The following is a 23,139-nucleotide window of genomic DNA, read 5'->3' on the forward strand; positions in this document are numbered from 1 at the left end:
CAGTACATGACAGTAAGCCTATGAGCAAACTATTCTCACAAATATTTTCAAAGAAAAAATTTTGGTTTCAAATACTTTTCATGCATTTAAAGGGAATATACATCATTTGCTTTTGCTGTAATTTTCAGAAATGGATGGAATTGGGGGGTTGGAAATATATAGCAAATATAGTTACACTGACTTTTTTTAGGTTTTGGGTTTGAAAATGCTATAAACACCAAGAAAAACAATCATTTTCCTGTAGTCTGGTTCCCTGACTCCATATAAGAAGAAACACAGCAGTTTACATACATTGGGGAATTGTAAGGTCAGGGAACCAGTCTAGCTGGCTCGTACCCGTTCATAGGTTTGTAATCGATTGCAAACAAGTGCGATGGTCAATTGGGGCCAGTATTTGAAAAAAAAGCCAGTTGTTTCCAATGCTGATCGGCCGATCAGCGTTGGAAATTGATACAAAAATAGCACTTTTCTTGAAAATGACAGTATACCAGGTGCCATGATTTTACAGGATGCTTTACACTGTCATTCACTAACAGTCCAGCAAGGTATTTCAAAATGATTTGGTAGTTTTATTTTTTGATGTTTGCAAATGTTGTATTTTCCCTTTAAGAAAAGTGCACAAAATGTGTTCCTAAAAAAAAAAAAATCATCTCTAATAAGTTAATCATGAATGCATGTCACAGGAAAATGTTGGTATGTTTTATGGAATCTATTGTATTGAAAGAATAAATAATCCTTTTTGAGAAATAAGAAAGGTGCACCTTGTGTATTATTTTTTTTCTGGAAAGTTTTTGCTGATGCGGATCCGTTTATTTTGTGTCGACTTCATTTGATGTTAGCGCCCTCAATCGGTAGGTAGTGAGCAATTCCAAGATGGCGGCGCCCATGAGAGTTTGTGATGCCGTTTCTCACAGGAATCTCGGTTGCATTTCTGTTTCTGTTTCTGTTTCTGTTCCATAAACGTACAAACACCTAGAAGGTTGTCGACGTACGTTGGTCAGGGTCAGGTGTGCAGCAACTAAATTCTTGATTGGGTTTTGGAAGCCAGGTCTTGAATGTTGATGTTGTCCAGTGCCAGTTTGAAAGTCTTAATGTCAGGTGAAGAGCGGATGTTAGGGTGAAGTTGATTCCATTCTAGGATGGTTTCTGCAGTTGTTCGCTACCTTTTCTTACTTATTGCAACACTGCAGGTAGGGCGCATATCGGGCAGCGGTTCAGACAGCGACGAGTGGGAAGGTGAGTCGTTTAACTTGAGCAGGTTAGGGCATAGAAAAAAATCCACCATCTCTAATTAGAAAATAATGCGCCCAAAATATATTTTGTAAAACAAGCTCGAACTTTATAAGGGTCGCACTAAAAAGCGTCAACACATGACAGAAGCGTCAACACATCCAAAACACATTTTAAATTAACAAAAATGGTATATAATTGTAAAGCATAGAATAAAAGAGAATTTCCATTGGTTTGAGTTTCCATTTCGTTGTTAAAAATATAGTATTTTCACGCGAAAAAAATGACCTTTCACTCGCACGTGCACGGCCGTTGTCCGCCATCTTGACTTCGCACAAAGCTTGGACTACACCATTTCAAGTAGGGGTGTGTAGGTAATGACATTATCTTGTCATAAACAACAGAGGAATACCAGATCTGTGACAGGGGTGTGAAATCTCAGCTTTAAAGCTGATTTCAGCTTTTTTTGGTTTTGGATTTCAGCTTTTTTCCCTCACTTGCTGTGTACAAAAGTATAGGAGATTTCCAAAGTTCAGCCTTTTTACACCTTTTTTTCAGCTGTTTTCAGCCATTTTTATCAGTGGTCACTCACACCCCTGCTGTGAGGACTGAGGATCGGAGTGGTGGATCATTATTTTGTGAATTGTGTTTATGTTTCATTTACTTTATTGAAAGGGATATCTATTGGTATTGGCCGGCCGCGCCCTCTCTGTTGGTTTATTGTACAACGCTATCACCCTTTAGCATAATGGTATGGTCCGTCGGTATGCTGCGCTGAACCTAAGGCAGCGCAGCATACCGACGGCCACACTAGTGGGGCTACCACTGAGGCAACATGGCAGCCGATTTCAGAGCGGCACGGAGAGCCAATTTTCTTTAAATGAAAATTGCAATTTTCAGACGTTTAACCTATTACTTTTATACCTAAATCTTGTTTCTGACCATACTATATGGGCTATATACTGCTTTTGTCACTTTTAATGCATTTTGGATGTGTTGACGCTGTGTTGACGCTTTTTAGTATGACCGCTTTATAATACCCAAAACTATATGTATGTATTTATGCCTTGTCACTTAATGAAATGAGATGTGGTAAAAATAATAAAGAATGAATGAAATTAATGAATGAATCCCAAGCTGTATAAATCTGATTAAAAATTAGCTGGAGTGCCCTACATTTAATATTTGAATGATTTTTTCTGTCCTTGAATTAACAATTATTTTAACAACTGAATCCTACAGCATTCCTACTGTGTCGTCAGTGTGGTCATGAGGTCACCCAGGCAACCGATCTAATCAGACGGACAAGTGACCTTTCGCTGCACCAACGGAATGACACCATTCTGGGCGTGGACAATGTTTTAATTCAACTCTTTAAAAATCCTCAAGGCAAGTAAATAAATAGAACACTTGCTGATTTGTTATTTGAAGTGGGTGTAAAAAAAGTGTTGAATGTGAAAAATTGAGGGAAAGGCTTTCACTTGATAAAATTACAAAGATTGTTATCAGTTATAGAGACTTGAATTTTAACCATAACTTTTAATTTCATTCCAAAATTGAAGAATGAAGACTTTATTTCAAAAACGTGATCACTATCATTTTGTTTCCTTTAAGAATCCCACCCTCTAATCTCCTGGCTGGCTAAAGTCAGTTTCGACAGCTGTTATAGTTTTCAATTAGGATACAGTCAAAGTAAAAATGGAGTTTAGAAACAGTTTAGAAAAATGTACACATTTTTCACTTTTTCAAATGCATATATCCAAATCAGAAATAAAGTCTTCATATATAAACCAATCAAAAAATAAAAATAAATACAGTTAATTTTTGAGCAGTAATCAATAGTTACTTTAATATTTTACGTTAGAATAAGACAAACATTGCTGGATAAACCCCTGTGTGTTTTTGCTTTTGAAACTGGTTTCCTAAGGCCCCCCCAAAAATAATAGTTCTGCTTCCGGTTTCCCTACCTACATTATTCTGAGAGCCCCTGCCCTATTTTTTTTTATGGGAAAAATGAGAAGAAAAAAAACCACCCAAAACCATCAATTGCTACCTTTACCCTTGACTACACGCAGACATGGCAGACGCCTCCATATGACCGTACACAAAAAAAATTGGCCAAAAAAAAAATTCCCTACTTAGGCCAAAAAAAAAAGTCTCCGGTTTCTGGTATGGAGCTTGCCCAAAAAGTGGTGCGGCGACGCGGCTTTTTTTTTTTTTCCGACTCTTTTGCTTCAAATGTTGGCTGATGACTGCAAATGGTGCCCGACTAAACTTAGTACAAATAGGCCTATATGGGATTGGGAGTCCAGACATGCCAGAGAGGCCACATAAAGCTTATTCTCGACCATAACTTATCTAAAAACACGTTAAAAATGTGCTGCAGCAGGATTCCAGTCAAACCAGTGAGTTTGGCGGTTTTGAGACATCATCTTTTATTGAAAAAAAAAAATTTTCATTTTGCCGACGCGCATGGCTACAGCGACGCGCGCGCATACCAGAAACCGGAGACTTTTTTTTTTTGGCCTTACCTACCTTATTTTCGAACGCCATGTAATCGAAAGCAGAACTATCTTTTTTTGGCCTAAGTTCTCATAATCTAGCACTATTCCTTAATCCAGTACTGCATTTTGTTTTTTACTTCTAAAACAAATTTGGGACCAAAAGTCAAAGTTATTTGGCTGAACAGTACTATCCTTTCCAAAAAAACAAGTTCTATAAAGCCACATGGTTGAAATTTTGGCAGATTTACCAAAACTTTGGGTTAATGTAGGGCCTATAAAATTTCTCAGATACAGGTTGCATTCTGCTGTAACATTGGTTTTATATTGATACATTTTTAAACAGGCAGAGTGTTTGAGCTCATCACAGCTAAACAGGCTGAAGTGATAAAAGCTGAACAGGTAGATTTCCTCTTGCAGTGATTCATTTAAATATTTTTTAAAAAGTAATAGTTCAATTGATATTAAAGGTACATGTAGTACACAACATTTGCAAACACCAAACAACAAAACTACCAAATTATTATGAAATGCCTTACTTGACTGTAAGCGAATGATAGTCTCAAGCATCCTGTGAAACTATGGCTCTTGGCGTGCTGTCATTTTGAAGAAAAGTGGAATTTGTTTCAATTTTTAACGATGGCTGGCTGACCATCGTTGGGAACAAAACTGACTTTTTTCAAAATTGTTGAAAAAAATTGTTTTCAAAACTGACATCGTTGGAAAAAAACTGACTTTTTTCCAAAACTGCCCCCAATTTATCAAATTTATTTTGTTTGCAATCGGTTACACATCATGAACAGGTGCAAGCCAGCTAGTCTGGTTCCCTGACCTGACAATTCCCCGACGTCTATAAATTGCTCCGTCTGAAGTAAGGTCAGGTATTAAACCAGACTACAAGAACAACCTTTTTTCCTTGGTTTTTCAAGCATTTATGAACACAAAACTTTAAACATGTCAGTGTAACAATATTTGCTATAAAAAAGTATCCCCCCCCCCCAAATCCATCCATTTCTAAAAACTGCAGAATAAAGCAAATGTTGTATAATTACCTTTAAATCCATGGAGAAGCTTTTTTCTTTCAGGAGTTTAAAATGTAAAGTTATGATCAGCAACTTGCTGTAGGGTATCATGGCTGTGGCAGATTTCTTGCAAATCAATCTGCTGTGCTGGCTGCTGTGGGGTGACTTGTCCGTGGTGGATTTCTTGCAGCTCAATCTGCTGTGCTGGCTGCTGTGGGGTGTCTTGGCCGTGGTGGATTTCTTGCAGCTCAATCTGCTGTGCTGGCTGCTGTTGGGTGTCTTGTCCGTGGTGGATTTCTTGCAGTTCAATCTGCTGTGCTGGCTGCTGTGGGGTGTCTTGTCCGTGGTGGATTTCTTGCAGTTCAATCTGCTGTGCTGGCTGCTGTGGGGTGTCTTGTCCGTGGTGGATTTCTTGCAGTTCCGTCTGCTGTGCTGGCTGCTGTGGGGTGTCTTGGCCGTGGTGGATTTCTTGCAGTTCAATCTGCTGTGCTGGCTGCTGTGGGGTGTCTTGTCCGTGGTGGATTTCTTGCAGTTCAATCTGCTGTGCTGGCTGCTGTGGGGTGTCTTGTCCGTGGTGGATTTCTTGCAGTTCCGTCTGCTGTGCTGGCTGCTGTGGGGTGTCTTGGCCGTGGTGGATTTCTTGCAGTTCAATCTGCTGTGCTGGCTGCTGTTGGGTGTCTTGTCCGTGGCAGATTTCTTGCAGTTCAATCTGCTGTGCTGGCTGCTGTGGGGTGTCTTGTCCGTGGTGGATTTCTTGCAGTTCAATCTGCTGTGCTGGCTGCTGTGGGGTATCTTGTCCGTGGTTTATATCTTGCAGTTCAATCTGCTGTGCTGGCTGCTGTTGGGTGTCTTGTCCGTGGCAGATTTCTTGCAGTTCCATCTGCTGTGCTGGCTGCTGTGGGGTGTCTTGTCCGTGGTGGATTTCTTGCAGTTCAATCTGCTGTGCTGGCTGCTGTGGGGTATCTTGTCCGTGGTTTATATATTGCAGTTCAATCTGCTGTGCTGGCTGCTGTTGGGTGTCTTGTTCGTGGCAGATTTCTTGCAGTTCAATCTGCTGTGCTGGCTGCTGTGGGGTGGCTTGGCTGTGGCGGATTTCTTGCAGTTCAATCTGCTGTGCTGGCTGCTGTGGGGTGTCTTGGCCGTGGCGGATTTCTTGCAGTTCAATCTGCTGTGCTGGCTGCTGTGGGGTGTCTTGGCCGTGGTGGATTTCTTGCAGTTCAATCTGCTGTGCTGGCTGCTGTAAGGTGTCCGGACTTTGGCAGAAACGGTTGCAACAGCGTTTTGGGTTGAGGCAAGAGAATGCCTCCACAAAAGCTTCCCGATAGTCTTTGTTAACGCCGCTGTATACAAGAGGGTCTACGGAACAATTGAGTATATTAAATATAAACGTAAATATGGTCAAATTATTAAACGAACGCATGGCTTTGATCTTACTTAAACCAGACAGTTCAGACCAAATCAGAACCAAGCCAAAGATAAGTTCTGTGATTTTTGCAGTGTTAAGGATAAAAAAGATGGCAGTGTTCACGATAAGCATGATGATTACTCGTTGAAGTCGATGGCGATGATCATCAGTCGATGTGATCCTAGGTTGCTGTCGTAGTTTCTGGACGATACGAGTATAGAAGTAGGCAACAGTGATGAGGCCAGCTGTGAAAAAGATTAACAGCAACACACCAGCAATGACCACACCAAGTTCCGCGCCCCAGTGGATAGCTGAAGTAGCCCCACCTCCTGTGATAATCGCAGCCATCCATACTTTAGCCAGTCTTTTGGCGGCTTGAGCTTTGCTCGACTCGGCTCTGAGAGCCAGTGGACGACAGACAGCCACGAACCGCTCGTAGGCCAGGGAAGCGACTATCAAATACGAAGCCATGTTGCTTGAAGCAGAAACGATCTTGAAAATTACACCAAACACGGAGCTGGTCACTTGTGGAGCCAAAAAAACGAGAATACATGTTAGGTATAAGCAGTCTGCGACTGCTAAATTGCCCAGGTAGACGTTGACGACGGTTCGCATGGTTCGGATCCGCGCCACGACGTACAGAAACATCACACTCAACAAAAGGCCTGTCGGTGCAGTGCACCAGGCTGCTTCAACAGCAATGGCATAGTTAATATTCTTTTGCCTTTGATAGTTCTCCACGGCTTCTGCATACTCTTTGTCCTCCTGCGTGATTGTTTCATTGATTTTGTCGGTAAAGTTCACAAATGAAGTATTTGAGTAATCCATAATCGCGTGTGGGACCTGATCCGTTCTCTGCCAGTAACTGTGTGTATGTCCGATGGTATCTCGATGCTTTCTGACTCGAGGAAGTCAGGGGAATGCTTTTAAAATCTTTTTTCTTTTTCTTTTTGGCAGAAATCGAACACTGCATTCTCAGTGACACCAAAACTGAAATCTTGTGATATCGTACTGCAAAACCAAGACTTGTCGTTTGGAACATTTACACTTTCACCGATAGTTCCTCCAATTGTCCTATCTGGGAAAGTAAGGGACTAGGAAGTGAGAGTCCTGAACTGCCTTGAACGTAAAGGAAACATGCAATAGGATTTTTATAACTTAAATACATTTAAAACAGCTTTCTTGCCATGTTACTATGACTTTCCACCTCCAATTGTAGCAGTAAAAGGGAGAAATTCCAACATTTTTGTTTTTATGCTAATGAAAATTTCCATATTCATGAGCCAATGAGTAATGCCATTCAAGGCAGAACAGTAGTGGCTCATTAGCTTTGTGTACAAATATATCAAACTTTCCTTCATTTTCTTGGTGTAATTTCTAGGTTTTACTTGTTTATCATGTTAAATAGCTTGTTTGGACAAAAGTAGTGGCCAATATTTCTTCAAAACTTTTCTGTGGGTAATTTTGAAGGACTAATTTTTGTACTGTTCATATGCACTTTTGACAAGGAGTACCTTGTGTGACAAAAGCAAAATAGCGCCCTCTTATGAAAGGATTTGCTAATAATTGAAAAATTACTACTTTCTTGTCACTTCCAATAAAAACCAGTATTAAGATCGTGTATGTATTGTTGCAACACATAGTAATATCCATGAAAACAAGATGAGCTGAATTTCCACTGCGTGTTTCCTTTAATCAGGCTGGCGGTCCCCATAATTCTTTCTATTTCAGGTTTCCATTTTTTCTTTCTCTTGATAGTTGTGGACCTAGCATAGGACCCAGAACAAAATTACAGTACTGATTTTTTTTAAGATTTGGAAACGTCCATTTTTGTGACATACTCTCCCTTTTTTGTGACATAAAATGAAGAGTTTGTGACATAAAATGAGGAGTTAAGACAAACAAGTTTCTGCTTGTGTAATGTTTCTTCTCCTGAATTTCAAATGATTTGATTTTCAGAGACAAAAAGTTGACCCACAAGTAAACAAAATGAAACTTACCTCCGTATTTTAGTAAGTGGTTGAAGCTTTGGTCACTAATTTGCATAAAGCCCCGCCTTAGGCTTATTTGCACAGTCCTTTGGCACCGAGAGACTACATGACACTGCTGTCCAAGATATCATAGAAGAGTTGCTTTGATTGGCTGAAATGTCCTTCATCATTTGCATACGGCCCAGCCTACTGATTTGCATTAACATACTACAGTGCTGCCGCCACAGATACCATTGCCATAATTGACCTCTTTTGATTGGCTGAAGTTTCCTTCATTCATTTGCATATAGCACTGCATCCTTATTTTAATGTGTACCTGAAGATTGTAGAAGCCATAGATGTGCTCATTTGATTGGTTGAAAGTGTGTCAGTCATTTGCATATGGCATTGCTTTCTTGTTTAAAACAAAACAAAAATGCACTTTGATATGGCAGATACCCATATGAGTCCTTCGATTGGCTGATGTTTCCTTCATCATTTGAATACACCCACCTCTTCATTTGCATATCTGTAGATCACCATATTTGGGCACTCTCAGTCCAGCTTTCTAACTCACAAACATTGAAGTCAAGGCATTTGGAGAACAATGCAAGATTTGGTTTCTTCTAAGCGAGCAATCATAGAGACTGAAAGTGATATTGTATTACGAGAAAAAAAGGAAATCTTTTTTCAGCACTTGATGCACTTTTTAAAAATTCCGTCCTGCAAAAAAATTCCTTGCCTCAAAATGACATTTTGCCAGACAAAGTACGACTACAGGGTGTTTTGCATCAGATAAGTATTATTTTTTTGGGGGGGGGGACTACTTATAATTCTACAGACCTTGAGTTCTGTGAACATAAATATTTCTGAAACTGAAATTCAATTAAAGGAAATGACGCGACCTTGTCAGATGACTTTTGCAAGTTTTCGGTTTCATTTCTTCAAATTGTTTTATATTTGTTGTAACAGCCGATATAAGAATTGAGCATATTTTATAATCAAAGACGATTTTTCATGTGATATTGATTTTTTTTTTTAAGGGTCCGGTTTTTAAATTGGAAAAAAAAATACACCATTAAAATTGCATTGAATGTTACGCTTGGTTATCAAAACAAAAAAAAATTATATGTTACTTTGACTTTTTCCCCCCAAGGCCTTTGCGGAGCATAGCTGGTTCCCTACCTACTCATGGCGGATAGTGTCGTGTCCACATTGCAGGGCGCACCTTGGCTGGTAAGCTGCTATCTTTTTATCATTACAAGTCAGGAAAAGTTCATGGAAATTTGGCCCTTAGGTTTTTTTAAAAAGTTGGTCTCATTTGAAAAGTTGAAGTCCAATTGGAATCAAACTTGGGTCATAGATGCAACATGGCAACCTTCATTTGATAACAATGTCAAAGGTCATATACCAAGGTCACATACCAAGGTCAAAGGTCATTCATGGATGTGTAACCAGAAAATGTGGACTAAATAAATTTGGTAAATTGGAGACAGTATTTGAAACAATTGTCAGGGTTTTTTTTCAATGATTGTCAGATGACCTTGGAAATTGGTAAAAAAAAATTGACTTTTCTTGAAAATGACAGCACACAAGGTGCCATGATTTCACAGGATGCTTGAGACTATCAATAGGTCTCGTTCAAATGACGTCATTTCTTAAAGACCATCCACGTGCATCGGCATTTTGAGCGTCAACTTGCATAACGCACATCGGCTGCGTTGTATTTCGAACACATTTGGAGCAACAAGCGCGCGTGTTTGGAACATTTTCAACACTGCGTAATGCGTGCTTGATTGCGTAATATACGCAGTTGCAGTTCTCCTACAGAGATGGTCGTCATTGAGCGAGCCCTATCGCTGACAGTCAATTTTCACAATAATGTGGGCAGTTATGTTTTGTGATGTTTGCAAATATTGTATAATATTGCCTTAAAAAAAAATGTGGAGCTCCAAAAAAAATTGTACGCAATTCATTTCACTATTATATTATTGGGGAACCATTCTCTGCATCACCCGTTCCTGCCTTAATACCGGTACTTTCCATTTCAACATTGTGTATTAAAATCGCTGATGGATGCCAATCTTTTGGGTGTGTTACATACATTGACTGCTTGGCAATACCTATTTACTGTACAAGGACATTTTTTTAACGAGACCATATTTGAGAAAACAGCCTTTCTGGCCTTGGATTTTACATACATTTGCTGCTTGCCAGCACCTAATTACAAGGACATTTTTTTAACGAAAACATTTTGGAGAAAACAGCCTTTCTGGGTGTTTTACATACTTTGGCTGCTTGCCAGCGCCTAATTACAAGGACGTTTTTTTAACGAGACCATTTTTGAGAAAACAGCCTTTCTGGCCTTGGATCAAGCCACTGTGTAACGAGAATAATTAGTAACAAAAGAGTTCAATATTGATTTTAAAAAAAGGGGGTGTACCCCCCCCCCCCCCTTTATGGTTGGTTGCCAAGGCGATCTTTGGGATCAAATTGGTCGGTTGGCAACAACAGAGTATAAGGAAAAGCCAATTTAACAAGACCATTGTTGAGAAGAAGGACTTTCGTCGGATCAAGCCAGTCGTGTTTCGCATCATCATTTTAACTCTTGAGCTATGGACGAGCAAGTCACATGGGTTTTCCTCCAATGAATTTTGGATTTGACTCTGAGTTTGCTTCATTTTCCATGTTTTCAGTGGATACTCAACTTAATAGGCTTGTGCATCTGAAGATGCTGTCTTAACGAGTAGTAGTTTCTGAGCAGTCACTACCCTTGTACAAGTACCGGTGAGCTGTAAGATGCATTCTTCGGTTTTTACCATCTTTGCTTGTGTGTCGATTACTTTTGTCGCTCACGTCGCATCAGAGGGATGTAGACCATGGAATGCAGGTCCGCCCTGTCCTTCGAAGTGGCACCATCGGAGAGCCTCTTGCTACTTGATCACAGAATCCACCATCAAGTGGTCCGACGCGAGAGCTGAGTGCGGCAACTTGGGCGGCGTTCTCGCAGTGCCGCGCTCCCAGGAAGAGCACGACTTCATCATGTCGTTCTTGCCGGGTTACGGGGGCCGGGCGTGGATCGACTGCAACGATCAGACGACCGAGGGAATCTGGGGGTGTACAGAAGGAGGAGTGGAGGTTCAGTACAGGAATTGGGACCGCGGACAGGCTGGGAAAAATGCCGCTGAAGACTGCGCAGTCATTCGGAGTGACTTGCTGGGCTGGCACGACTTTCCCTGCCATTTTCTGATTCCAGCGGTCTGCAAGAAGCCTGCGATGTAATCTACCTGCCAAGACAACTGACAATCAACTTAATTATCCCAAAACCAGTAAATAAGACTTAAAGTTTCCCTCGGTGAAGTCAGAAATATGAATAAGTTGTGACTTTGTGTCATTCTAAAAAAGAACCAGTGGAAACTTAATAATATGAATGGTGGGCTCTGCGTGTTGTCATTTCCAGAATATCCCCCAGGAAAATTAGGTGAACCTCACAAATTCGGAACAGCAGAAACAGATACATGTGTCTTGGAACGGAAGACAATTGAGAGGATAGGGAGTAGTGCCAAAGGAGCATTTTTGGTCATTTTGAAGTCAAGTGATCGATGTCTGTTGGTCAAGCACATGCTAGTTTTTGATCTTAACTTAACACTTGGAACCATTGGTTGTGGGTTTAACTCCACCCGAGTAATGAGCTTGTGAAATTGTTTCTCGCACGCCCTTCTGAACAGCAGACTGAACTTTTGGAATGGAAAACAATGGAGTGCATTAAGGCAAGCTGCAAAGGAGTATTTTCTCCTCGTTTTTGAAGTCGAGCGAATGAACACTGTTTTTCAGCTCCATAGAAGTTTTTTGGTCGTAACACTTGGAACCATTGGTGGTGGGTTCGAGTCCCACCCGAGTAAACCTGTGAATTGCAAGCCCTCGGACAACATTAAGTCTACATGTACATTGTTTATGAAATTATGTTGTCGGAGGTACATGTAAAAACCGAACATTGAAAAATTTGTCAACAAAATATTCCCGCTTAACCAGTTTGCATCGGAGGACGTGATAACACGCACTGGCTGTTTTCTATACACAGGCACGGCTGACAAGTTAAAATGTAAAGATTGCCTCAACTCGACTCCGGGTGACGTTTAAACACGCCAATTTCTCGTGTCTTTTGCACACACGTAAAGACCGTAAAGTGTCTGGAGGCTGACCGTGTGTTGATCTTGAATTGGCCTTTTTTTACTACAGTTTACGCACCACTGCACACCCCGGAGTATTGAAATGTATGAGGTTTCGGCAAAAAATATCGTGCAAATACTGTTGTAATGACTCTTTTACGAATCAGTATTTGTGGCATTTGGCTGTATATCAGAAGTTGGCTGGAAAATTTTGCCTTTTGCGAAAATCGAAATTTTCAGCAAAAATAATCCCGGCGCGAAGCAGTTAACAGCAGTCAGACTTGGAAAAAAGAACTTCAGATCATCCCCTTGCTTTGTCACTGTTCACAGCACTGAATAGCCGATTTCATTATGCAGTGGTGAAAGTCGCCCACAAAGAGTCGGATATCGATCTGAACGAGGGTAATATTGGAATTCTGCAATGGTTCTTCACGCTCCAAAAAATTATCTCAAGCAATCAATAAATAACTACTGTAGCCTTCATCTTCTGTCGCCAATTCTTCACCGCTGATCGAGCCCTGCATATAGCTCAAGTTGAAAAGATGTACATGTACATGTACAATATGAAATTGATTTTGTGTCAAAATGCAGTATATTAATAAGTAAGACCTTTTATGAATTTCTCCCATATTTTGAGAAGAGCTATTTTTGCAGTCACGCCCCGAGCCAATGTGCATGTAATTTTCATCGTTTAAACTTCGGGTTTTGGCCTGGCCTTCGTCTGACTTTATTCTGTCCCTACATCATTGTACATTGGAAGAAAAGTACACTTTTAAGATTGAATGCTGATGCTTTCTGTTTTGTCTGGATATTGAGGCATGAACAGTATTGTTTGAGCTGGCTAGGCCAGCACAGCAGTAATTAGCAACAATGCGTGCTTCAGTTTTCATCGCCATCTTTGTCGCTTCGTCATGTTGTTTTGTCACTCAAGTCGCAGCACGGTGTCGGTCGTTAAGGTCACGCTGCCCTCACTCATGGGTGCGTCATGACAACTCTTGCTACGTGGTGACCAGCACGACCTTTGCGTGGTACAGCGCGAGAAGCGCGTGCGACAACTTGGGCGGGGTTCTAGCTGTGCCCGGCACGGGAGAGGAGAACAACTTTGTCGCGACTCTGATACCAGAAACAGGCAGGGCTTGGATCGACTGCAACGACGAAGCGAGTGAGGGAACCTGGGAGTGCCGTGAAGGAGGAGTGGTTGTCGGTTACCGGTGGTGGCTTTCAAGTCAGCCGAATGGATTGACCAACGAGAATTGCGCTGCCTTTAGTCCGTCTGGCTGGCATGATTACTCCTGCTCTGCGCAGTTCGCCGCAGTCTGCAAGAAACCTGCAGTCTGAACAATCAATGTTGTAGATCTCATACCAGATCGCGCACTCGTACTTGTACTCAAACTTGGCACTCTTCAAATGGTTCTCAAACTTGTACATTTGCAAAAACAATTTGTTTTTCAACCCCGTACTCGTACTCCAAATCATTGCAAAGTACCTGTGCAGTTTGCATTTTACTTGAACTTGTACATGTACTGGTGGACAGAAATGAACTGCGACTCGTCGTATTCATATTTTTTGAAAAAGCGCTCGTACCAGTAGTCATAACTCATGAAAATGAACTGGACAACAACAACGCTGTGAACTGCGGACAAGATTGGCAATGATTGACACAACAAAAGCCAAGAACCAGAGGAAAGTGAACTTACGTAGGTGGTGTGTGCCATTGCTTGCAATGATTGACCAAAAGAGATAAATTAAAATCTGAATGATGTATAGGCGTTCATCCCATTATGCTTTATAAAGGGCCCATGTAAGTGATTTTTTTTAATGCAGTCCTTGAAAATGCACCTTTTACCCAGTAAAGCTTGTTTTCAATTTTCATTGTGCAATTTTCAAGGGTATTTTGGTGGCATTTTGGTTTTTATACTAATGCAAATGTCCATATTCGTGAGCAAAAGCGTGATGTCATTTCAGGCAGAAACTTTGATGTTACAGCTATTTCAGCACAAAAAAAATTGCCAGAATTTTTGAAATTTTGGCCTCACAAATATTAGCTGAAATAACAGTTTTCGTGAGTTACATGGCCAAATCTGAAGTACATTTCCCCTTTGTCGAATTGCACCAACATTCAAAAGAAATGAAAATATCTCATGTTTTCCAAAACAGAAGAACTCTTGGTTTTATTCAAGTCAAAACACACCATCAGCCAAAAAATATATAAAAAAAATAAAAGAAACACACATGCTTAAAATGCAGTTTTACAATTCTCCAAGTGCACGTATTCAGTATTCATGAAATTTTCTTACGCAAGCAAAGAGAACAGAATTACACAATAAACACTGGACCGGTGCATTTAGCTGCGGAGGTGGAAAAATAGTAAATCAACTTTGCGCTTCTTACATTTTTTTGTGGGGATGAACAAATTAAGAACTTGACATTTTTTTTGTCGATGTGAAGCAATTATTGTAGGTGTTTAAGTAAATTGTTGTTGTTGTTATTATGTTAGCCTGCATAGCCCTGTCTTGATGTCAGGCCAGAGTTGTAACGAGTCACTGATATTTTTTACTCGAGTCGAGTCGAGTCGAGGCATGTTAAAGAAGTGACTCGAGTCGAGTTGATTCATTAGGTCAAGAAGGTTGAGTCGAGTCGAGTCGAGTTGAGTCACAGTGTGCAGTCCACTCGAGTTGAGTCGAGTCAAGTATTTAGCTCAAGTCAATTCGAGTCACAAATATTTTAACACTATACAATACAGTATAAATAAACACAAGAGAGAAAGTCATTTTTGGGATTTTATAATTTTACATTCGGGCTACTACAAGTGGTGACACCACATTCAACTCTTAATGAAAATAAAAAGGGGGTACCAGCTGATCGCCATTGAACTAATGGGGAAACTGATCAAACCATGTATATTATTCGCGAACATTCTAACGTGACGTATGTGAACAAAAAACGGCACTAGGCCCGGTGTAAGTCATTGCAAATATTTTTCGCAATGTTTTGCTTTTGTTTTTTAGGACTCGAGTGTTATAAGCCTTCCTTGAGTCGAGTCGAGTCATTCTGATGAGCGACTCGAGTCGAGTCATTTGCCCTTAGGGACTCGAGTCGCCAAAAATTGTGACTTGAGTCGAGTCATTGACTCGAGTCATTACAACTCTGTGTCGGGCAAAACTCTTCAAAATTGACCCACTTAGAGGCTGTTTTGGTGGTGTGGGCTGCTGGCAAATGTGAAAATTTAGCCAACATGCCCATCTTAATGTCATCCTATACCGACAGCCAACCTACCATACGGATTGGGAAAAAAAATGAATACCCAAAAAAGACAATTTTTAAAATGCATAAATTTTAAGCCTGCCCAGCCCTGCATTGTCGTCTGACCGAACCCTTCCCTCTTCAGTGAAATTGATCAATTTAGTAAATTGCCCATTAATTTAGTTATTAAAGTACCTATTTCTGCTTATTGCTTTCCACCAATGACATGCAGTGCACCCTGGTCTCAACCATGCGGTAAAGAAAAAATTTCAAGAAGCTTTCTAAGGCCAAAAAAAAAAAAAATCGGTCTTTGGTCAGACCGAAGTTCCAGAATTGATGTGGCGACGCGGGTTTTTTTTTTTTGGTGGTGTTTTTTTGGGTTTTTTTTTCAAGCTTGAATTGTACAGACAAGGCGAGTACTATTTTGCTTTTTTGTGTCCTCATTATACAGTGTGTCTCTAAAAAAAGTAAACCCAACTTCAACGGCAAATTTTCAGAAAACTATAAAATATTTACACATTATTTTTTCATGGTTAGATAGTCCAATAAGTCCTCTGTCCAATTATATCACTTAGGTTATCTAACTCTCATGCATGACTGAGCATGATTCAACTTAGTGAATGGGTGTGAAATCATCACTGTGGCAAGTTATTTCTCGCTATTGTCAGGGAATGATCAGGCGTGCTGTCAGGGACATGAGGAGGCGTTGCGAGCTTTGCATCGAAAGGAATGGCGGTCATGTCGAGGGTACACATCCCTAAGCTATGCTCGTAAGAAATCAGACATTTCCTATGTCATTTGATTGATGAACTTCCAATCAAAGTGCAATTCTAACTTGCCACAGTGATGATTTCACACCCATTCACTAAGTTGAATCATGCTCAGTCATGCATGAGAGTTACATAACCTACGTGGTATCATTGGACAGAGGACTTATTGGACTATCTAACCATAAAAAATAATGTGTAAATATTTTATAGTTTTCTGAAAATTTGCCGTTGAAGTTGGGTTTACTTTTTTTAGAGACACACTGTACATTGGTGTCCTCCATAATTTGCCTTGGTGCCCTTTATCATTTGCCTTGGTCAATGTTGGTGCAATTTCCCCATTCCTTAGTGCTCCTTGGTACAAAAATTTGAGAAGGTGCGGCAATAGAGGGCACTGTTGTAGCTTCCGTGTTAATTTGGAAAAAAAAAGTTGACACGCATGATTAAAATCGACGTGCGCGCTGACCAGAGACCAAGTATTTTTATTTTTTTGGCCTAAGTGCCAATTATTAAAAGTAACGAGTTGGTTGCCAAGAACAGTACATGATAGGTTCATCCTAGGACATTCCAGCAGTTTATGTTTGTGTCTTTGTCTCGTCAACATCGCGCAGTACTAATAATTTGGGAGGCTTATCATCCTTACTCACTGCTGAGAAGCTGACTTGCGAAGGACGCGGCTACAAGCTGGTCAAGCTGCAGACATGTAACGGCGTCTTTAGCAGCCAGCCGTACAACCCATATGACCACGGAGCACAGCCGGAGATTGAAAGTATTTGATTTTTTCGGAGGGAGGAAAACCGCAGGGCCTAGAGAAAAACCTTTGTGGCATAGGAGAGAACCAACGCACAGCTCTACTCACATATGATCCAAGCCGGGAACGAACCAGGGCCACAGTGGTGAGAGGCGATCGCTTCTCGCTCTTGCCACCCATGCCACCCACTGGCAGAGTTAATTAAAGGCTTGTTTCATGACTTTTGTGCTTGAGTGACCAACTTTGTGTTCTGGCATTTATACGTATACATACTGTGACTAGTCTATTATACAGTAATATGCATTATTCACTCGTCCTCATCTTTGCTGCTGTATTGGGTTGTTTTGTCGCTCAAATCGCAGCCCGGTGCCGGTCTCTCGGACCTGGTTGCCCGCCCCCCTGGCGCCAGTGGGCAAACTCTTGCTACGCCGTGACGGGATCGGGCGTCCAGTGGCACAACGCAAGAGACACCTGCGGCAACTTGGGCGGCGTTCTCGCCACGCCGCGCTCCCTGCAGGAGAACGACTTCATTGAAACGTTCATTCCAGAAAGGGAGATTGTGTGGATCGACTGCACTGACATAGCGACCGAGGGAAGATGGGAGTGCCGGGAAAACGGAGTAGAAGTCAATTTCACAAAATGGGCGGAGGCTCAACCCAACGAAGGTGGTGGCGAAGATTGCGCCGTTATTTTTAGCGCTTCGCTTGCACACCAAGGATGGCATGATTTCCCTTGTCATTCTCTTTTTCGCCCAGTCTGCAAGAAGCTTTTTTAGAAATGGCCCCCGTGCTTGAAATGTTCAGTGCCATGAGGAAGCACGTTCAAAGATGCCAGAACTTCACAAATGCTCAAGGCTCAATGGAGGATCGTTTCCAAGATTTACCCTGGTTGTTGACGTTTTGTTGGCTGTGACAAGCGTTTCGCCTACCTTTGCTTAGACAGTGCATAGAACAAAATGAACAGAAGCGAAAAGTGTATGAACATTGTAGTTCTGCAAAGTCTGTGAATTTTGTCGTGAGGTGGAACAGTAGCGGACTTGTGAATCAACAAAACAGAACAGAACCGTTTTCCAAAAAAGAAAGAAAAGAATAAGCCTTTTCGGAGTTCCAACTGCGCGCATTCGTAACCTGTGACAACGCACATTGTTTGTCTCAAATGCCCTTTGACAGTACCCACAATGCACAAACAGCCTTTTTGTAAAGTCAGTGGCGCGATGTTGTCAAAGGCCATTTGAGACAAACAATGCGCATTGTCACAGGTTATGAATGCGCAGTTGGAACTCCGAAAAGGCTTATTCAAGTCGTGAAATCTTGAAACAACGTGTAGTATTCATTCAGTCCAAGTGTTCATGAAATTTGTTTTGAAAACAAAACAGTCAGAGAATAAGAAAACTGATACACGTGGGGAGCGTGGCCCAGTGGTTAGGGTTCGTGACTCATGATTGGAGGGTCAGGGGTTCAAATCCAGCTGCTGGTCATATGTTTAGTCCTTGGGCAAGCCACTTCACCCCCACTTGCCTCTCTCCACCCAGGAGTATAAATGGGTACCGGCATTAGCTGGGGAGTAACCTGTGATGGACTGGCATCCCATCCAGGGGGAGTAGAAATATTTTCAGTCGTTTCAGGCTACTGAAACTGGAGATAAACGCCGGCCTGATGGGCCACATTGGCTCATGACAGACCTTACGTGTACGTGATTTTAGTTGCTGAGGTACGGAAGCTTGAATTGCCTTCCGCGATACCGCGTTACCGTGATAATTTATCACAGAAATCCGGAATTCAAAGATAAATCCTTCCGCGATACTGCGTGACTGTGATAACTTATCGCAGAAATCCGGAATTCAAAGATAAATCCTTCCTCGATACCGCGTTACTGTGATAATTTATCACAGAAATCCAGAATTCAAAGATACGTATTCCTCGATACCGCGTTACTGTGATAATTTATCACAGAAATCCAGAATTCAAAGATACGTATTCCTCGATACCGCGTTACCGTGATAAATTATCACGCGGTATCGCGGAAGGCAATTCAAACTTCCGTACTGAGGTGAAACGCTAGAAACCTAATAAATTAACTTTGCATGTTCTTCGTTAAATTTGGTGTACAGGTAGAGATTGAAAAATTAAGGGCTAGAAAATTCCATGTGGATAGGAAGCAGTGAACAATAGGTACATGTAGAGTCCCATTTCAGTGAACATTTGTTGTGTTGGTGGTTGTCATATTGTTGTAAATAGCCTGCCTAGCCCAGTCTTGGCATCCAGCCAAACCCTTCCCGCTTTTGCAGTCAGCAAGAAACTTGTGTAAGGCCAAAAAAAAAGTCTCCGGTTTCTGGTATGCGCGCGCGTCGCCGTAGCCATGCGCGTCGGCAAAATGAAAAAGTTTTTTTTCAATGAAACAGAAAGATGATGTCTCAAAACCGCCAAACTCAATGGTTTTGACTGGAATCCTGCTACTGCACAATTTTAACGTGTTTTTAGAATGGGTTATGGTCGAAAATAAGCTTTATGTGGCATCTCTGTACTCCCATATATTTGCGCTAAGTTTAGTCGGGCACCATTTGCAGTCATCAGCCGACATTTGAAGCAAAAAGATCAGGTAAAAAAAAAAAAAGCCGCGTCGCCGCACCACTTTTTGGGCAAGCTCCATACCAGAAACCGGAGACTTTTTTGGTCCTCGTTCCGTCAGATGAATAAAGTACTTGTAAGGATGCTGACGCGTCAAAGAGGATAAACGAAAAATTGGCAGAATTTTCTTCTTTTTTGTTGTTGAAGAGTTGTTGGTTGTGTTAAAAAAAAAAACCTGTACAGCTGTTTGACCTGGTTTAGAGCCATAATATAGGGCGACCCCAAAAAATGCAACCCTAAAACATTTGCCTTTAAATAAAAAAAAAGGATTGGTGGATTTTTATGTTTTGGTTATCAGATTAAAACTGAGAGCTGCTTCTTTCAAATACTGAAAAAAATCACGAAAATAGCACTTTGGCTTGCTGAGAAAATGCCAATTATGTCAAAGTAGTAATTTTTCATCCTGTACACAAGTACTTCAAACAGTGAAACATTTTACTGTAAGCCTGCTGTGCAATTAGCCTTCATTTGTGCAATTTCTTTCATATTTTGGCATATTTATGATGCTGAAAAGGTTTAAAATAGGACTAAAAAGGATGAGATACCTTTTAAAAGGGTACATCCATCAAATTCATTTGTACTAGCTCTTGTCATATTATGTGCCGTGTTGTTTGTAAGGATTAGGACATGCACAAATAGGTACAGTGAAAATCCCTTACCATGCTTACTGTGGTAATATTTTGTGTACAGAATGAAAAATGACTACTTTTACATAATTGGCATTTTCTTGGCAACCGAAAGTGCTATTTTCATGATTTTTCAGTATTTGAAAGAAAAAGCTCTCAGCTTTAATATACCCAAATATAAAATCCACCTATCTTTTATTTTTTTTTAAGGCAAACGTTTTAGGGTTTTTGGGTCACCCTGTAGATACTTCACGGGCAAGTTTTTGTGGAATTTTGTTTTGAAGAAAAACAGTACAATCAGAGAATTAACTCTAGACCTGTGAATTTAGTAGCAGAGGACGAACAATGGAGAACTACCGGTATTAACTTTGCACTTTTTAATGTGTTGTGAGTTAGAAAATCAATTATGGAGTATACACTTGTAAATTTTGTTTTTAGATGGTGTCTTGGAAAATTTCATTGTCTAGAATGGCCGCATGTCGGGTCTGCAAAAAAGCCCTGTTAACATGTACTATACTTTATATACACTGTGTTTCTTATCAATTATCTCATACATGTATGTACTGCACTGCTTACACCCTGCATTGCACGTATTGTGATGCACATACATGTATGTGCCCCTCGGGTGTTAAAAACGCCGTATCCCGCGTCACAGTAGTCAGCAATGCGGGCGATTCACAATAGTGCGCCTCCAAGAGTTTGCAACGTGCTGGCCAATCACAATGCGCAAAATCTGTCGACCCAATGCGCGTTTGGAAAAGGTCGACTGATTTCGCGCATTGTGATTGGCCAACGCGTTGCAAACTCTTGGAGGCGCACTATTGTGTATCGCCCGTATTGTTATCTGTGGAGGTGAAAGAAAGGAATCTAAGAAATAAATGAAAAAAATCCATTCTGCATTTTAAAATGTGCTTGGGAAAATTTCAATCAAACTAGGTACAAAACGAGTCCAAAGAGTGTTGTGGCCTCGTGGTTAAGAGCAATGGATTCGTGGTCTGCGGGTAATTCTGCAGGTTGTTGGCTTGAGTCCAGCCTGGGGTCATGGTGTGTGTGCCCTTGGGCAAGGCCCTTTGTCACTCATTGCTTCTCTCCACCCAGGAGTAAATGGGTACATGTGAGGGCAGAGATGGTTATTGTGATTGAATTAGCCTCTTTGCGCCTAACAGGCAGCATCGAGCTGTGTACTCCCCAGGGAGCTGAGATGGTATTTGGAATGTTTAAATGGCCCGATGATCAGGGGTAATAATAATGTAAAGCGCTTTGATCTTAGTTGTTATAGCGCTATATAAGAACCTGTTATTATTATTATTATTAAAAATCACATTTTAATGCTGAATTCCATTTTTGCTTAAAACATAGATTTGCTTTTGCTGTAATTTTCAGATATTGATGGATTTGTGGTTAGTAGTTTATAGCAAATATTGTTACACTGTTGTCAGTGACCTGTTTAAATATTTGTGTTCCTAAATGCTGGAAAAACCAAGGAAAAAAAATTATGTTGTTGTAGTCTGATTCCCTGACCTTATATTTCAATTTATAAATGTTGGGAAGTTGTCAGGTCAGGGAACCAGACTAGCTGGCTTGCATCTATTCACGGATGTATAACGATTGCAAACAAAACATGGACTCTAACTTAATTTGGTAAATTGGGGGCGATATTTGGAAAAAGTCAGTTTTTTTCAACGATGGTTGGCTGACCATCATTGCAAATTGATAAAATAATTCAATTTTTCTTGAGAATGACATCACACCAGGCGCCATGATTTTACAGGATGCTTGAGACTATTATTCACTTATAGTCAAATAAGGTATTTCATAATAATTTGGTAGTTTGGTTTTTTGATGTTTGCAAATACCAGAAATTAAAAAAAAAATCAAAAATAAGGATTACCGGTATATACACAATTATGTGTGATGTGAAATTGTTCATTCAAGAAAGTATTTTGGGGGTCTTTTTAACTTTTATCACTAGCTGTTTAATAGTAAAAATTAAAATTTTGTCTCAGCTACGTACGTACAGACATACATGGAATTTAAAAATATAACGTTGTGCACCGCTAGAAATAAAAATCACCTACCAAAAACAAAGTGTCGTTCATTTCCTTTTCAATGACGTATTACAAATGTATTACACACTGTATACTCAAATTTGTCCTAAGTGATTGTGAGAAGAAAACAAATTTTGGTGAGACTTGAGCCCGCGACCTCCTGCTTACTGGTGCAGACGTCTGACCACTCAACCACCGAGCTTGCTGAAGTCGGCTGGCTGGTTCGAATCTGATATTGCAGCAGGAACGACAACCAAACTATTCATAAGATGGAATTGTTTGTGTCGGAGTGATGTAAATCAATTTACAATCTGGGAGATTTTAATATATATTCATAAATACCGACAATGCAAGACAGCTTACTCATTCCTATTGGTCGAGAGCCTGTCACGTGGCTGGTCGTATACCGCCGATAAACCACTGGCTGGTTTTAAACACTATATTCCTGTACCGCTGTGTTGTGCGCCACTTGGCGCAGTGCGCGCGATAATCTCCATAAAAGAATTTTTTTTTGGCGCTACCCGCGCAAGGCACATACCGATACCATAGACGTGGCATGTGGGGTGTTTCACAAAACTTGAGGTAAAATTGTTGAACAAAATCATTGGAAAATTGTGAATTTTTGAATTGTTTTGACTTTTTGGCCGAAAGGTATGTATGAATGGGAATAAGTACATTTATGTGCTTGGCCGGTATTAAACAAGTACATTTAAAACCTGCTAGGGGCCTGGTCATGGAAAATGGCACTCGCCTTCCGCTTGGGCCATTATCGGAGACCGG

General features: G+C 40.8%; 2 protein-coding genes across 2 annotated transcripts in view; both read left to right on the forward strand.

Moving 5' to 3' along the window:
• The first annotated feature begins 836 nt into the window (after positions 1-836).
• The window catches only part of LOC119724871 (protein cereblon-like), a 28,042-nt gene continuing 5,739 nt past the window's right edge, over positions 837-23,139 (forward strand). Inside the window, exons 1-5 of the mRNA XM_038196158.1 lie at positions 837-928; positions 1,144-1,236; positions 2,473-2,619; positions 4,078-4,133; positions 9,285-9,364. Of these exons, the coding sequence (XP_038052086.1) occupies positions 874-928; positions 1,144-1,236; positions 2,473-2,619; positions 4,078-4,133; positions 9,285-9,364 (431 nt within the window). The 5' untranslated portion in view covers positions 837-873. The remainder of the gene's footprint in view (positions 929-1,143; positions 1,237-2,472; positions 2,620-4,077; positions 4,134-9,284; positions 9,365-23,139) is intronic.
• LOC119724872 (C-type lectin domain family 4 member E-like) lies at positions 10,420-11,502 on the forward strand. Its single transcript, XM_038196160.1, has one exon. It carries the CDS (start codon positions 10,928-10,930, stop codon positions 11,408-11,410), a length of 483 nt encoding a protein of 160 aa, XP_038052088.1. The 5' UTR covers positions 10,420-10,927; the 3' UTR covers positions 11,411-11,502.

Source organism: Patiria miniata, unplaced genomic scaffold, assembly GCF_015706575.1.
Source record: "Patiria miniata isolate m_02_andy unplaced genomic scaffold, ASM1570657v1 HiC_scaffold_18, whole genome shotgun sequence".
Classification (NCBI taxonomy): Eukaryota; Metazoa; Echinodermata; class Asteroidea; order Valvatida; family Asterinidae; genus Patiria; species Patiria miniata.

What these genes read in the sequence shown, in the direction of transcription:
- LOC119724872 (XM_038196160.1), top strand. Translation starts at nt 10,928, where the DNA reads ATGCATTCTTCGGTTTTTACCATCTTTGCTTGTGTGTCGATTACTTTT.